A 14,656-nucleotide genomic window follows, 5' to 3' on the forward strand; every position below is an offset into this window, starting at 1 on the left:
AATTTTTGAAAATTGAAGATGAGAAAATTCTATTAGGTAGTTATTTTGGCTTAAATTAATGAAATATACCTACTTAAATGATCTAGTAAAATCAAGATCCATCACTTGTCGCCAAGAAATAATCATGAAATCGAAAAAAATGGCTCGAATTATTTTATTTCCTGACTTTGGGAAAGGTGAGTTGAGTTGAGATAAGCGTTTTTATTAGTTTATTCGTTAATAGCAATCTCTGACAAATACTTTGATATGTCACATACTTGTGATCAAAATTTTCAAAAGTTGAATACATTTTTTTGATTTTAGGGGAATCTTTGAAAAATGGAATTCATTTTATTTTTCACGAAAAACTCAAAATTTGATCTAATTGTAGTGGAAAGTTGTGATTCATACCCCATTTTTGATCTTCCTCGAGAGCCATATTGGAGCCTTCCTTGGGATCTTCAATACAAATAACCAGAATGAAATTCAGATAAAGAGCTGTTGTGAAGTTTAAGATAGATTTTGGCATTTCTCACAAAATGTTCCTGCCAGTTCAAATCCATATTTTATACTACTCAAGTAGGGGAGAGGGAGGATGTTTTGGACACTTTTCTTTGATTTGAAATTGCGAGCGATAGGAAACACCTAGAAAGGTGGGGTTGGTCTTATTTGAAAGAGGATCTCAACGCGCACATTTTGACCTACTCAAAAAATTTTTAAGTTTCAAATTGAGCCAACCACGGGACATTGAAGAAAACCCATTTTGGGTGGATGTGTTGGACAACGGTGTGATGTTTTGGACACCACGGGTGGATGTTTTGGACATGCTGAGAAAAGACGTTTTTTTGAATGTTTATTTTTGGAAATCCCAAATTTCAATCCATTAGAAATCAATCGTCAGTATCTGTCCACAATTTCACTTGATTTCAGTTGACTCGGATTGTTTTTAATATTAGTGAGGCAATGTTGAAGAGTCCACTTTTTTATGCCATATTTTTCAGCCAGTGCTGGCCTGCTCGAATCGACATATTTTCAGGAGGCAACTTCAAATCATTCTTGATTAGCATTTAACATTCCAGACTCATTAAAAGTCTTTCCTGTATTTGTCGGATAAAACTGATGCATTCTTACACCCAAACATAGCGAATTAACACAAATTAATCGAAGTGTCCAAAACATCCACCTGTGACATTTTTACTTCAACTGGCTCTAGGAAAAAAGTATCAGCTTTTTACAAAAAGGTGATAAGTGATAATTGTAGAGGAGGAATCAGAGATTTCATTTCACTTTGGCGCTTGATGAAATTCTTCCTGGTTATTTTTCTAGAGCAGAAAAAGTGAGAGGACAATTTTCTCAAAAAACAGCACTTTGAAATAAAAACTAAAAATATTTTTATCACAGGAGTTGATAGCCGGTAAATGTTGTCAAATATCAGGTGTGGTGCGATGTTGCCACATAATAGTGAAAACCCGGCCAAAAAAAAGCAAACCAACTCGTCGAACCAGCAACTGTCCAAAACATCCACATGTCCAAAACATCCTCCCTCTCCCCTACTCAAGCATCTCAAATAAACAAGATTTTGGAAGAAGACTGGGTGGGGAGAAAGATAGCTCAAATATATAACCACGGTATCTAACGTTTTTTTTTATTTGGAAAAAATCACTACTTTCTTCAACCAAATTTTCAGAAAGCTCAGCTCTCGAACCCCCTCCCCCCTTTCACACATAAATAAAATTAACGTAGTCAAAGTTTTCACAGGAAAATTTTCAACAAAAAAAATGAAATTGAAAGAAAATTTGTAGGTAGGGTAAAAAAAATTGTTTTTAAATTTCAATCAAAATTGACAAAAAAATTCAAGTTGGAAAAGGGGTTTGTTATCCTCTTTATATATAATCAGCACTGGCCAGAACTTTTATTTCGAGTTTTTTTTTGTACGTGCATATTTATTTAGGCAAAATTTTTGATAAACTGCTTTAAAATTCGTTGAAATGTCTTACAAACCAATAAAAAGGACGAAATATTGCAACAAGGAAAATATTACAATCAAAAAATATCCGAAAAAAATTCTAGAAAATCTCATAAAATTAATTCATAATTGAGTATACAAAATATCATAAAAATTATCAAAATCGCTAAAATGTACCAAATCCAAAAAAAGTGAACAAAAATTATTGAAAATTTTCCGATTGATGAAATTACAGAAAAATTTGGCAAAAAGCAGAAAAAATTATACTCATAAGATCATTAAAACCTGCTAAATTGCATAAAAATGCTTGAAAAGTCTATAAAAATATGAAAATAGAATATTCAGTAATTTGAAAAAAAACAAAGACTAAAACAAAACTGCTTCAAGTGTCTTTTTCGAAAAAAAATCTGTGTGTACGAAAATGCCATTTTAAAATAATTTCTTAGAACTCCGAAGAAATAAAATTGTAACTGGAAAAAACTGTTTCCAAGGTTGATTAAAATTATTACCATTTTTTCAAGATCATGAGACCTAAAAATAGGCTGTTCATACAGGTAGTTCAACTGTTCTATAGCAGGGTGTCTACCGGAATTTTTTTGGCGAAAATCACTACCTTTTCACTACCTTTTTCACTACCTTTCAAAAAAGATCACTGTCTTCCAAAATATTTTTACCCCGACCCCCCCCCACCCCAGACAAAAACAATTTTTCATTTTTTTCATTTTTTTTTTTTTTTTTTTTTTTTTTTGTTTGAACTTTGTAATTTTTTACATTGGAGTACACGTTTTCATCAATTTGAAATCAATTAAATGATTTTATAACCATTGCTACTCGAAAAATTGACAAATCAACTAGATATTTCGAGAATAAAATTTTTTCAAATATGAAAGATGAAGTTTTTTTTTATTTTTATTTTTAGCAACGACTTTTCAGGGTGTCTAGTCAGACAAAATTTCAAAATAGAAAAGCAGGACTTTAGCACGACATTTTTTAAATACTTGGGATTTTTCAAGAGAGGGAGGACTCGGACGAAGCAAAATTTTACATTAAAATTTTTCGCTTTTCCAATGTCTTCAAACATCCCAAGATTTTCATCAAACAAGCGGATGTCGAGAATATAATTTTGTCATTTCAAGTTTTCATTTTATTTTCACCTTCAAGGTTCCTGTTACTGTAATGAAATTGGGCGAATAAAGAACTTTCTTCAAAATAAAAAATTGAAAAAAAATTAATGGAAAATTTGAACAACATTTTGGAAAAAATATACCAATTTTTCGTAAAAAGCTACGAAAATTAGTATTTTGAGGGGTATAAAAACGTTGTTTTCTTGGATAATAAATGAAGAAGTTTATTATTTTTGCTTCAAAATTTTAAAACTTGAATGAGGGGTATAAAAACGTTGGTTTCTTGGGCGATGAATGAAGAAGTTTAATATTTTTGCTTCAAAATTTTAAAACATGAAAAAAAAGCAAACGAGCCCGAATGAAGCGAGGCCAAGAACGCTTTCAAAAATTCATGTTTCAAGAAGTAAAGTTTTTTTTATGGACGTAAAGGAGTATTTTTCTGCTATTTGAACAATAAGTTTTTTATATGGAAAAAGAAGAGCAAATAGCCAGAGCGAAGCGAGGGCAAAATTTTTCAAAAATACGTGCCTAATTCAAGTCCTAAAAAAGTTAACAAATGAGCTATTTTTTCAAAAATTTTTCATGCGCGGAAAATCGGGGTTTCCACTTTTTTTTCATTTTTCACTACCTTTTAAGCAAAATTGCTGAAAATCACTACTTTTTCACTACTTTTACTACTTTCATTACCTGGTAGACACCCTGTATAGAATTTTCTGTATTTTTTATTTCAACATTTCTGAAAGTTATTTAATATTTCCCAGACATAATGATCATAAATTTAGTTTTCAAAAATTCAGATATTCTTGGTTCGTCAATTTCCAGATTAAACACTTTTCAGAATAATCTGATAATATTTAGATGCATGAGCTATGCCACTCTTCCTCCTCCACCCCCACCTCCTCTAAGTTCTCTTCTCACGCATCCAAAACATGGGGAAAGTCTAAACAGGCATGAAACTCACTATTTTATTTTTTTTAGTGACTTAAGTGACTGAAAAATAGCAAAAAAGTGACCAAAAATTTGAAAAAAAGTGACCAAAATTTTAAGAAATGTGAACAAAATATATATTATGTAGCGATCATCGGAGAATTTTTTAGTAACCATCCCAGCCCCCTGCATGGGCGTAGAAAAGTGTTGATGTATACCCAGGGGCGGATGGGGCACTTCGAAGTACCGGGATTTGGCGCCAGTTGCTGATGCGACGCCAGTTTTTTTGGGGCGATGATTGGGGGGAGGGAGTGTGTAACAAACGAATAAAATCATGTGTACTTTTTTTTGAATTTTTTTACTTTGAATATTTTAGCCAATGTTGTAATTTTGAGGGAGGTTTAAAAATTTCAAATTCGTCAACTTTTGAGGGAAAAAAACGCAAAAAGTTGCTGATTTTTTTAAAAATTGAACAATTTGACGAAATTGAAATGAGTGTATTAGATCTACGTATTTACTGAACTAAATTAGAATTTGTATGCTGAATTAGGTCAACCTATAAGTATGAATTCGTAAAAAGATAAAACAAATTTTTGAAAAATTTACAGGTTTATGACTAAAAAAAAATCCACTTGCACCTACACTAAATTGAGTCAAATAAGTTGAATAAAATAGATATGAAACGGTGAACATTTTGCCAGAGCGGAGTGAGGGCGAAAATTTTGGAAAATCCAAACTTGAAAGGTGTAAAAAATGTTATTTTCGTTACTGAACATGCAAACTTTGGAGCAGATATCATCTTGGGTCGTATGTTGGAAAGAAAAATAAATTGGCCCGAGCGAAGCGAGGGCGGAAGCTTTTGAAAATTTTCATTTCGAGATGCCTAAAAACAAGGTTTTTTAAATGCAAGGAGTTTATTTTTATTTTTTTTAATTTTAGAATTAGAATGATGTTTTTTTAGGAAGTTAATTTTGAAAAAGAAAAGAGAACAAGCTCGAGCGAGGGCGAAAGCTCTTGCAAATTTGTATTTTGAGAAGAGGCATAAAAACGATGTTTTTTAAATGTGAGGATAAAGAGTTTATTTTTCGGCTTTAAAACTTAATTCTTTTTAGAAATTTTTATCTTGATTGTGAAAAATAAAATAAAACAAGCCCGAGCGAAGCGAGGGCAAAAGCTTTCGAAAATTTGTGTTTCAAGAAGTAAAAAATAATATTTTTCTTTTATCAGAGCTACACTTTCAGCACTGCTGCGGTGCCGAATCTTTTTCTTTTTTACACGACAAATTGTTAAAAAAGTGACCAAAGTCTTAAAAAAGTGACCAAAGTCACTTTTTTTGGCCATTTTCGCTGAAATAGTGACAAAAAGTGACTTGCACGTGAAATAGTGACAAAGTCACTTTTTAAGTGACCTTGTTTCATGCCTGTCTAAAGTTTCGTGTGAATTGACAAGAAGCACTTCTTAAGCTTACACTATGCGATTTTTTAAATGTCTCATCCTCATAGAATGACGATGTGAAGAGACAGTGGTCTGAAAAGTGTTACTATGTACCACTGCAGTGGCACAAAATCATGATGCATATTCGCAGGAACTTCGACCAAGAAAGCGTCACTCGTCGCATCTTGTTCTCTACTATGTTTCTTTCATTTATACCTACGTTTCACTTTATCTGTTTTTATCGTATCTCGTTCAAACTGAACACGCTGTTACATTACACGTTAACATTGTTGCAGGTTTATTCCATCGAGCAATATTGCTATCCGGATCAGCACTGAGTAGTTGGGCGATCGTCGAAGAGCCGGTAATCTACAGCTTACAAATAGCTCGTCAGATGAATTGCACCGGCTCGGATAAAGAATCCTTTCAGAATCACGAACGTATCACAGACTGCTTACGCGAAGTACCCATCGCCGAATTAATGAAAGCCAAAATCGTAGCGCCTACTTTTCTGAACGCTTTCGGGCCCAGCGTCGACGGCGTCGTCATAAAAACCAATTACCAAGAAGAAATACTCACCAATATATTACCCGAGCTACAAGCGTACAATAAAGCCGGCGCAGGCGGCGCCTCCGGTTCATCGGGGGGTGCAGGAGGTTCGCAGTTACACGCCAATTCCAAGCCCAGAGATTCCAAATCCTTGATCACCGCGAATAAATACGATTTATTATTCGGATGTGTCACCAGCGAAGCTTTATGGAGGTAATACTTGTCGACGAGCGTTTTCCTGCTTCCCCCTCTTTCGCTTTCGGTTTGCTTTTGCCCTGGCCTGTGCTTGCTTTTTCGAAAAGACAAAATGCGCCCTGCCCAAGGTACAACGTAGCTTCGCTGTTTTTCTCATTTTCTTATCCTTTTTCTATCTCTATTCCTGTGTCTCTCACACTCGCGCTTCATATCTTTAAACTCAACTCCAGCAAACATATTACTTATACCTTTTCTTACTCTTTTTTTTCCCTCCTCACCGTGTCTGTGTTTAATAATACCGGATAAAATGTGGTCATCGATTTTTTCCTTTTGTTTTTTTTTCTCCTCCGATGCTGTCTTTCTTCATTTTTTTCGTACCTACTTACTTATGTGACAATAGTAGGTAGTAGTTTTTATAGGCATCGTTCTTGTTGTTATTCTACTAAACCGCTATATAGTTTTTCTCTCTTTCTCTGCTTTTTAATATTTTAGCCGGTTATATTTTTCTTTTGGCTTGTCTCCATTTTACATTTGAATGAAAACAAAAGGACAGTAAAAAAAAGTATTATTCCAAAGTACCAGATTACGTTTATTTTCTCGTTAAACTAGAGGCTTTTTATTCTTTGCCACTCCAAGACTTCTTTTCCTTCTCATCTGTTCTTGGTTTTTTCAACCGAGTAAAAAATTTCTTATCGAAAACATTAGGAAATTTTTTTTTACTCGTAATCCGGAATTTTCGAGGCTTTTTTCGAAAGAAAAAATTCAACGATTTGGTCGTTTTTCACAACAATTAGGCTTTGTTTTTTTACCCTTAGTTTTCACGTCGAAAAAAAAAAGTACAAGAGAGAAAAAGTACGTCGTTATACAACGTCTAGTTGCGCCGAAGTACGCTGAATGCTCTTTTATTATCATTTTTATTACGTTTATTATTCTGAGAGAAAGGCAAGCAGAGTTTTTTTTTCGGGTAAAAAAATAATTCGTTGCGAAATTTTTTTCAAAACCGAACAAAAGTTAATATTTTTCAGTGAATTTGAAAATGATACAAAAATTGAAAAATTAAGAAAATGCCTCATTTTTTACAATTTTATTCACATTTCTCAACTTTTCCTCTCCCTCACACTTTAACAATTTATTCAAAAAGAGGAGCCTTAAAAAAAAAGATAATTATGCTCATAATTTTTTTAAAAATTTTATCAGCTTCATCGACAATTAAAATTTAAAAAAATAAGATTTTAGCAAAATATTATGGGTTTTTGAAAATAAACTGATTCAGATTCTAAAACCGTTTTGACTCCAAAATGAAAATTAATTTTCACTGAGACCCTAGAAGAGAGCTGAGGCCAAAAAATGAGAAAATTGTGACATTTGATTCTGATTCTGAAATAGGTTTAGGTAGCTCAAATATCAAAATTGAGACGACCCCCCCCCTCCCACATTCCCCCCACATGAGCTCTGAAGAAGAGCTTGGCTTTTAAAATGTTGAGAAATATAATTAAGTATGCATCAATGTGTAGATTTTTCAGGGCATTGACTCCCATTTTGATTCCCATTTTACCCAAAAACCAAGAACTTGAGCCTTCCAGAAGAGCCTCGAGGCCCAAAATTTCAAAAAAAGTAGGAGTTATTGGTATCGAAAGATTTTTATTCTGGAATCCATTCAACCCTTGAGTTTCTCAAAGCATCAGAAGGGGTCCTGAAGTCAAAAATTTCAAAAAATGCAACATTGGTGTCGGCATTTAGGTTTCTAGGAACACTGATTCTGATTTTAAAATTAGTCCGACTCCATAAAATCAAAATAAATCCCTTGAAAGGAGGCTTCAAACCAAACTTTTAAAAAATTAAAAAAATTAAAGGTTTATGAAATCGTTTATTCTGATTTTGAAATAAATTGTCCTCCAAAATCAAAAGTGAAACCTCCCTGTCGCTGACAGAGCTCCAAAAAAGGTCGTTCCTTCCAAAATGGATATCAAAATATGTAGTTTTTTGACGATACTAAATCCGAATCTGAAATCCACTTGACCCAATAAAACCAAAAATTGAGGCCCAAAATTTCATAAAATTCCGAAGGGATATCGAAAAGTCCCTAGTCTTTCAGAAGCAATGATTCTGATTCTGAAATCCATATGACCCTGAAAATCAATACTAACCTCATCGCAGCATCAGATGAAGGGGGCTTGAAACTCAAAATTTTGAAAAATTCCATCTGAGTGTTGAAATATAGAGATTTTTAGAAACACTTATTCTAATTTTGAAATCAGTCGTTCAACAACGAAATAAAAATTGAGTCTGTTGAAGCCTCAAAACTGGATCCCACAATTTTGAAAAATGCAGCTTCTATATTGAAAAACATGGCTTCGAGGTTTCGATTTTGATTCTTAAATGGGTTAAAACATAAAATCAGATTCCCTTCACCGAGCTCCAGTCGAACATTCTAAATCCAGGGAATCAGAAGAAACCAAAATAAAATGCACCAAGAGAGGATTGGGGCTAAAATTTTTGAATAAATTCAATATGAATGTTCAAAATTAAGTTTTTTTTTTTGGGGGGGGGGTCGTTTTTATTCCAACTTTGAAATCTGTTTGACCCCAAAACCAAATTTGATCGTATTTTTCGGAATTTTGGGACCAAATATCTATCTAGGAATCTAAATTTGGATCTTAAAATCAGAATCAGCGACGTTAAAAATCTACAATCATACCCCCAATATTGAATTTTTGAAATTTTCGGTCTCAAAACTTCATTGTCGTGCTCTGGAGGAAGCTCTATTTTTGATTTTGAGGTCAAATGGTTTTTAGAATCAGAATCAACATCTTTGAAAATCATAATAATCTTATGCCCACGTCACCTTTTTCAACGTTTTAAGGCCCAAGCTTCCCTCTGGAGAATTCATTTGAAGGGATGCAGAACCCCCCCCCCCCCCCAATACATTTTTAAAAACAGTAAAAATTCTTATGATTTGGCTACTTTTGACTGGAAAAATTGAAATATATAATCTAGAGTTATATAGAGGGGACATTTGGGATCCTCGATGAGGTGGTAAGAAGGGGGATGATTGGAATGTTCCAAAAATTGAAACATCAGTTCTTCACTCATTTTCGAACATTTTGTCGACTTTTTCGGCTTTCGGCTCCAAAACTGTTTAAACGTTTAGGTACATTTAAACCTTCTTTTTCGATCTATTCTTAATATTTTGTACCACGAATCAGAATATTAATTCAACTTGGGCCCGGAATTTCTTATTTGATTTTGGACCTAATAAAATAAACGAGCTAAGTAGGTACTTGACAAAATGATTGAAAAGTGGAGGAAGTACTCATTTTCAACAATTCTGGGGCATTTAATTCCGCTCCCTCTCATGTCCATCTCAAAACCAAAAAAATGTTCACTTTTTTCAACCAATTGATTTTTTATAAGGGCCAAGAGACTAAAAATTTTATCCTATCAAATTTTCAAACCACACAATTTGCAACCTCCAAATGCCAGTTTCAAACCTACAACCAAAAGTTCATTCACACAATACATCTCCCTTTATTTATTTTTTCAAGTGTGCGCTTAATTAATTCAAAAAAAAAAACAATTCGTCGTTTTTTTTCAACTTCAATATTTCAATGTTTTCTTTCCGAGCGAAATTTATACATGAAAATTCAGTCGATGGAAGTTCCCTAAAGCCTGCTACATTATACTACATCAATTCGTTGTTCTTTTTTTCCAAACAGTTTCCAAGTTCCCTCGAGACGTTGCACGCAAATTGAACGAAATTTTCCACTTTTACCTCTTTAAACTCTTGATGTTCGCAATTCATCTGCAAATAGTTACGTATTGTCTGCGAGCTGAGTTCTTTATTCCAATAATTTTCAGCTTTTTAATCTCACGAATATAGTTTGGTTTTGATATCGTTTCAAATTGAAAGATAAAATAATGGTTGAAATATTCTCTCTTGCTTGATTAAATCGACCAGACGACTAGTTTATAGTGTTATAGTTTTCTGTCTAATTTTGCAGAAATTGTTTAAAATATATGACAGTATTCTAATTTACAACGAAACATTTCATCGAAACTCTTTCCACAAATGTGATATTTGCGTAAGAAAATGTTTTCAATTTTTCTCATTTCATATTTCGTACGTATACTTATTCATATTATACGTTCGAAGGGATCTAAAAAAGAGAGGGAAAAAAATCGTCTCAAATTCATAACCATTTGTCAATAGAGATATCCATCCATCGAGCTTATAATCCCTGACACATAACAATAAATTCAATCACATAGATGCGCAACCCTTCCTATACTCGTATCGTATCCAAAATAATACAGTCGTATTCGTTCAGTGTAGATTGGAAACCCGGAAATGGTAAACCTTTAATCCAAACAAATACTCTCATTTTATCGGGTCGATGGTCTTATGCCAACGATATAGCATAGCACCAGTTGCTTCTTCATCGCTTGCTCGCCTCCTACGTAATTTTCATTTTTTCGCTAAATTTATCGCGAGTAATATTTTTCGTGTGTGTATTCAAATGTGCAGATTTAGCCACAACGACATTCAATCTGGTTTCGAGGGCGATAGACGTGATCGAATACTGCGGACTTACGTTCGGAACACGTACAACTATCATTTATCTGAAATATTTTTCACAATCGTCAACGAGTATACGGACTGGGAAAGGACTGTTTTGCATCCGATCAACACCAGAGATTCGACCATCGCGGCGCTCAGCGATGCTCAGTTTGTCGCACCTCTGGTACAAACTGGTGACTTGTTCAGCAGATCTTCGTCCGGTCATAGTTCCAGTGGCAGTAGTAGTGGAGGAGGTGGAAGTGCCACGAATCAAGTTAATTCTACTCCTCGTCTTACCAAGAGTTTCTTTTATGTGTTCGATTATCAAACCAAGGATGGGGATTATCCTCAGGTAAGGGAAAATATTCCTAGTACAGATATCTTTTTTCAAATCAATTTATTCATTTACTAGGTACCTAACTAGTCTTAGTTTGTTTCAACTACATACAAGGTCACTTCTGAATCTCTAATCTCTTTATCTCTCATTTAACCTACTAAACCTACTTTAGACCAAGAAAACCATAAATATAAAAAATAAATTGTACGCCGGTCAAGACGACAATTTTGATAAATGTATTAAAAGGTAGATAACACGACAATATTGTTGTTAAATTTCGATCTGCTATTTGTAATCTCATTCTCACGCTCTCTTTCGTATAGGCAATTTCACCCAGTCCTTTTCTCGCCCTAGTACTGCAGTTGGTACAACAAACTGAACGTAATATCGACACAGGTTCAAATAACCCCAAAACATACCTCCGTACACGAACGAAAAATATACAGCGTATTTCTCGATACGTGACTTGATTCGATAATGGAAAAAAAATTCTCCTGGTTACTACATTTCCTCCCCTTCACGTTGCATACATCATTGTCTAATAAAGTAAAATAGGCTAGAAAACAAACAATTATTCTGATAGCAGTCTAACTAATGAGATTAGAAAAATATTCATGTGAAAAATTGGATTGATAATTGGGGAAAAAAATTGATCCAAGTCATCACACACTTTGGAAATTAGGCTCTGGATACCCACCCTCGATTTTCTCAATCAAGGCTAAATTCAAAGATGCAAATGGAAACAAGAGGCCAAGTTGATAGAAATTTACCATGAAATTTTATAAACTAAACATTTTTCCAATCCCTCCTTCTCAACGTTTTTAGAAAAAATTTGAACACAACCCTTCATTGTTTTTTTCTCTTTTTTTGACAACTAGGTACTTTGACAGTTCATGAGGAGAAAATTATCACTTCACAACAAATATTGTAATTCATATACTTTCAAAATCTCGCCAAATCTAGTCCTGAAATTGGTACAGATATAAGGGTGTTTCATAATACAGTAACAGTCGCTTATTATTATAACGGTTAATGTTATAAATCGCTTTATGTTATTAAAATGGTTTGGTCCCGAACTTTTATATCTCATTACATTGAAATTCCATCGGTTATTGCAATTAGAGCATCGGATAATGTTATAATTTTTAAGTGATTTTTAAGAGTTTTTTGCATTTTAATGTAATTTTAAAATGTTTTTAACCCTTTTTCATCCAGTTTTTCCCTAATTCTTCTGAAATTTCAGACTTTTTTCTGATTGACATTATTTTTTAATACTTTTTTCATAACTTTTTGAAGCTTTAAACTATTTTCAACACTTGTTCTCACAATTTTTGCAAAATTTTAGTTCAATAACTACATATTTACCTAATAAAAAATTGACTATATAAAAATTTTTGGCAAAAAAATCACTTTTTTGTTCAATCGGTTTATGTTATACCTTGGTTGATTAATGTTATTAAATTGGGCTGGGACAAACTGTATTACAAAATATGAAGAAATATTATGAAACATTGGTTACCTACTCATTTTCAGTAGGAGCTAACTAAATCACCACTGTTATTAATATTTTTTTTTGGTAAGTATATGAACACCTGCCCAAAATCTCGGATGAGTCTATATTGTTTACCCGATAATAAAAAATTGATTAAATAAAGCTTTGGTTAACATTGAGATTATAAATGCAGTGGAATCGAGATTAGGTACTCAAACTCCATTAAGGCTATTCTCTACCCCCTGTTATCAGTAGCGATTTTTGATGAAAACTACAAACTTTGGTCGGGGATTGTGCGAGAACTAACGTAGCGTGCCCAGTAATCGACATGCCTCAAAACGTCGCCAGTAATCGACACCTAATTTCCATAGGCAAAAAAACAAATTCATTTCTGTTATTACCACTTTTACTGCAGTAAAAACAATCGATTAGGTCTCCAACTATTCATGCCTGTCAAAATCGTCTGTTTTCAAGACCCAAAAGTTAAAAAAAAATAATGTTTTTATCAGCTTGAATTTTGGTGGCATTTTTAGCTAAATTTTGGTGTTCAAATCTAAGGAGCAACGGCGAATGGTTAAGGATTTCTGAGTAAGTAAATCAACTTTTGGTGGCAAATTTTATTTTAAATGTATTTCATAAGGTTTCAAGAAGTGGATTTTGCTTTTGTTGATGTTCTGAAAGCCTGAATATTTAAATAATAAGTGAAAATATCAACTGTCGATAATAGGGTGTCGAATAATGCATATCGTACCAGTAATCGACAGCTGTTGTTTCAATGCAAATTTCACTGAATTTTCAATTTTTGTTGATTTAGAGTGGTTTCAATACTTTTTTAGTCGGATGAAGTGCAAATATAATTTCTTTTAAACCATTCTAACACCAAAAAAAATTCGAAAATTACGTACATTGAAGCAACCTGTCGATCACTGGTACAATCCAATTCCATACCTATTCAGTTCAGTACCAATCATCGACAGCTGATATTTCCACCTAAATTATAAAATTATTAAAGCTGTGGTTATGGTTTTATTATTTCATTTCTTCGAAGTTTCAAATTTTAATGCATAATTTAATTTTTCCTACATGAATCAATTTTCAAAAAGCAGTTTACAAGTCTTATTTTATTGTGTCGATAACTGGCACCCTTTTTGTCGATAACTGGAACATGTGTGTCGATTACTGGTCCATGTATGATTTTGGACTTTATCTTGAAAATACGTAATTACTACATTAAATAATGAATAAAAATCTAAAGTAAAATATATTTTGTGTACCCAAATAGTGCCAGAAGGTACATAAAAAAAATGCAGCTCAGTAACCTAAATTGTTTTGAAGATACATCAGTATTTAGAGGAAAAAATTCTTAGCACTGTCGATCACTGGGCACGCTACGTTATTGGACAGATTTTCATGGGGTTATTTTACTCGGAAAACATTCAAAAGCGAGGGTATGCTGAGATATTTTTGATTCATGTCATTTTGTGGCTGTCATTTGGAATTGAATGGAGGTACTATTGATGCTCATTGTCAGATCTCCATTGGAAAAGCTAAATTAGAAAATATGATTACATACCCACGCTTTCAATGATGGAGTATTAGCATTGGTAAAAAAAATTGAAAGAATTTTGAAAATTCTTGGAGAAATCTCTGCCCAAAGTTCTGATGTGAGCGGGTCGTGGGACATAAGTATGACTAAATTCGTTCACTCAATTACACACAATCTTATGAACGAATGATGAAAATAACAAACAAATCAGCTTCACATTTTGAACGTTTTTGCAGTGGTAGAGAATACCCTTAACTTGAAAACTCCAGTAACTCTAAGGTCCGTTCTCAAAGTCAACTTCTTTCCCTTCAGCTTCAAGTTATCACAATTCCACTGTAATATAAATATTGTCATCTTAATACACACAGTGAGATGCGTTATATTGACACACATGTTGGAACATCCGCGAACGAACTCCAAATCTTGGAAGTGATTCATTCAGTCCGTAGTTCAGTTCTTTTCGTTACTATCGCGTATCACCGCATACCTCAGAATGACTGAGCATTGAGCATTTGAGCAATGATGCCGACAAATTCTCGATGTTTGTAT

At 33.4% G+C, this 14,656-nt stretch overlaps 2 protein-coding genes across 3 annotated transcripts in view; one reads left to right on the forward strand and one right to left on the reverse strand.

Moving 5' to 3' along the window:
• LOC135840158 (neuroligin-4, X-linked-like) overlaps window positions 1–14,656 on the forward strand; it is a 642,239-nt gene that overhangs the window by 547,490 nt on the left and 80,093 nt on the right. For both annotated transcript variants that reach the window (XM_065356537.1, XM_065356536.1), the window contains exons 7-8: window positions 5,727–6,192; window positions 10,700–11,084. In XM_065356537.1, the coding sequence (XP_065212609.1) occupies window positions 5,727–6,192; window positions 10,700–11,084 (851 nt within the window). The remainder of the gene's footprint in view (window positions 1–5,726; window positions 6,193–10,699; window positions 11,085–14,656) is intronic.
• LOC135840164 (tyrosine-protein kinase Src64B-like) overlaps window positions 1–14,656 on the reverse strand; it is a 69,896-nt gene that overhangs the window by 38,209 nt on the left and 17,031 nt on the right. The window lies entirely within an intron of this gene.

Source organism: Planococcus citri, chromosome 3 (assembly GCF_950023065.1).
Source record: "Planococcus citri chromosome 3, ihPlaCitr1.1, whole genome shotgun sequence".
NCBI classification, from domain to species: Eukaryota; Metazoa; Arthropoda; class Insecta; order Hemiptera; family Pseudococcidae; genus Planococcus; species Planococcus citri.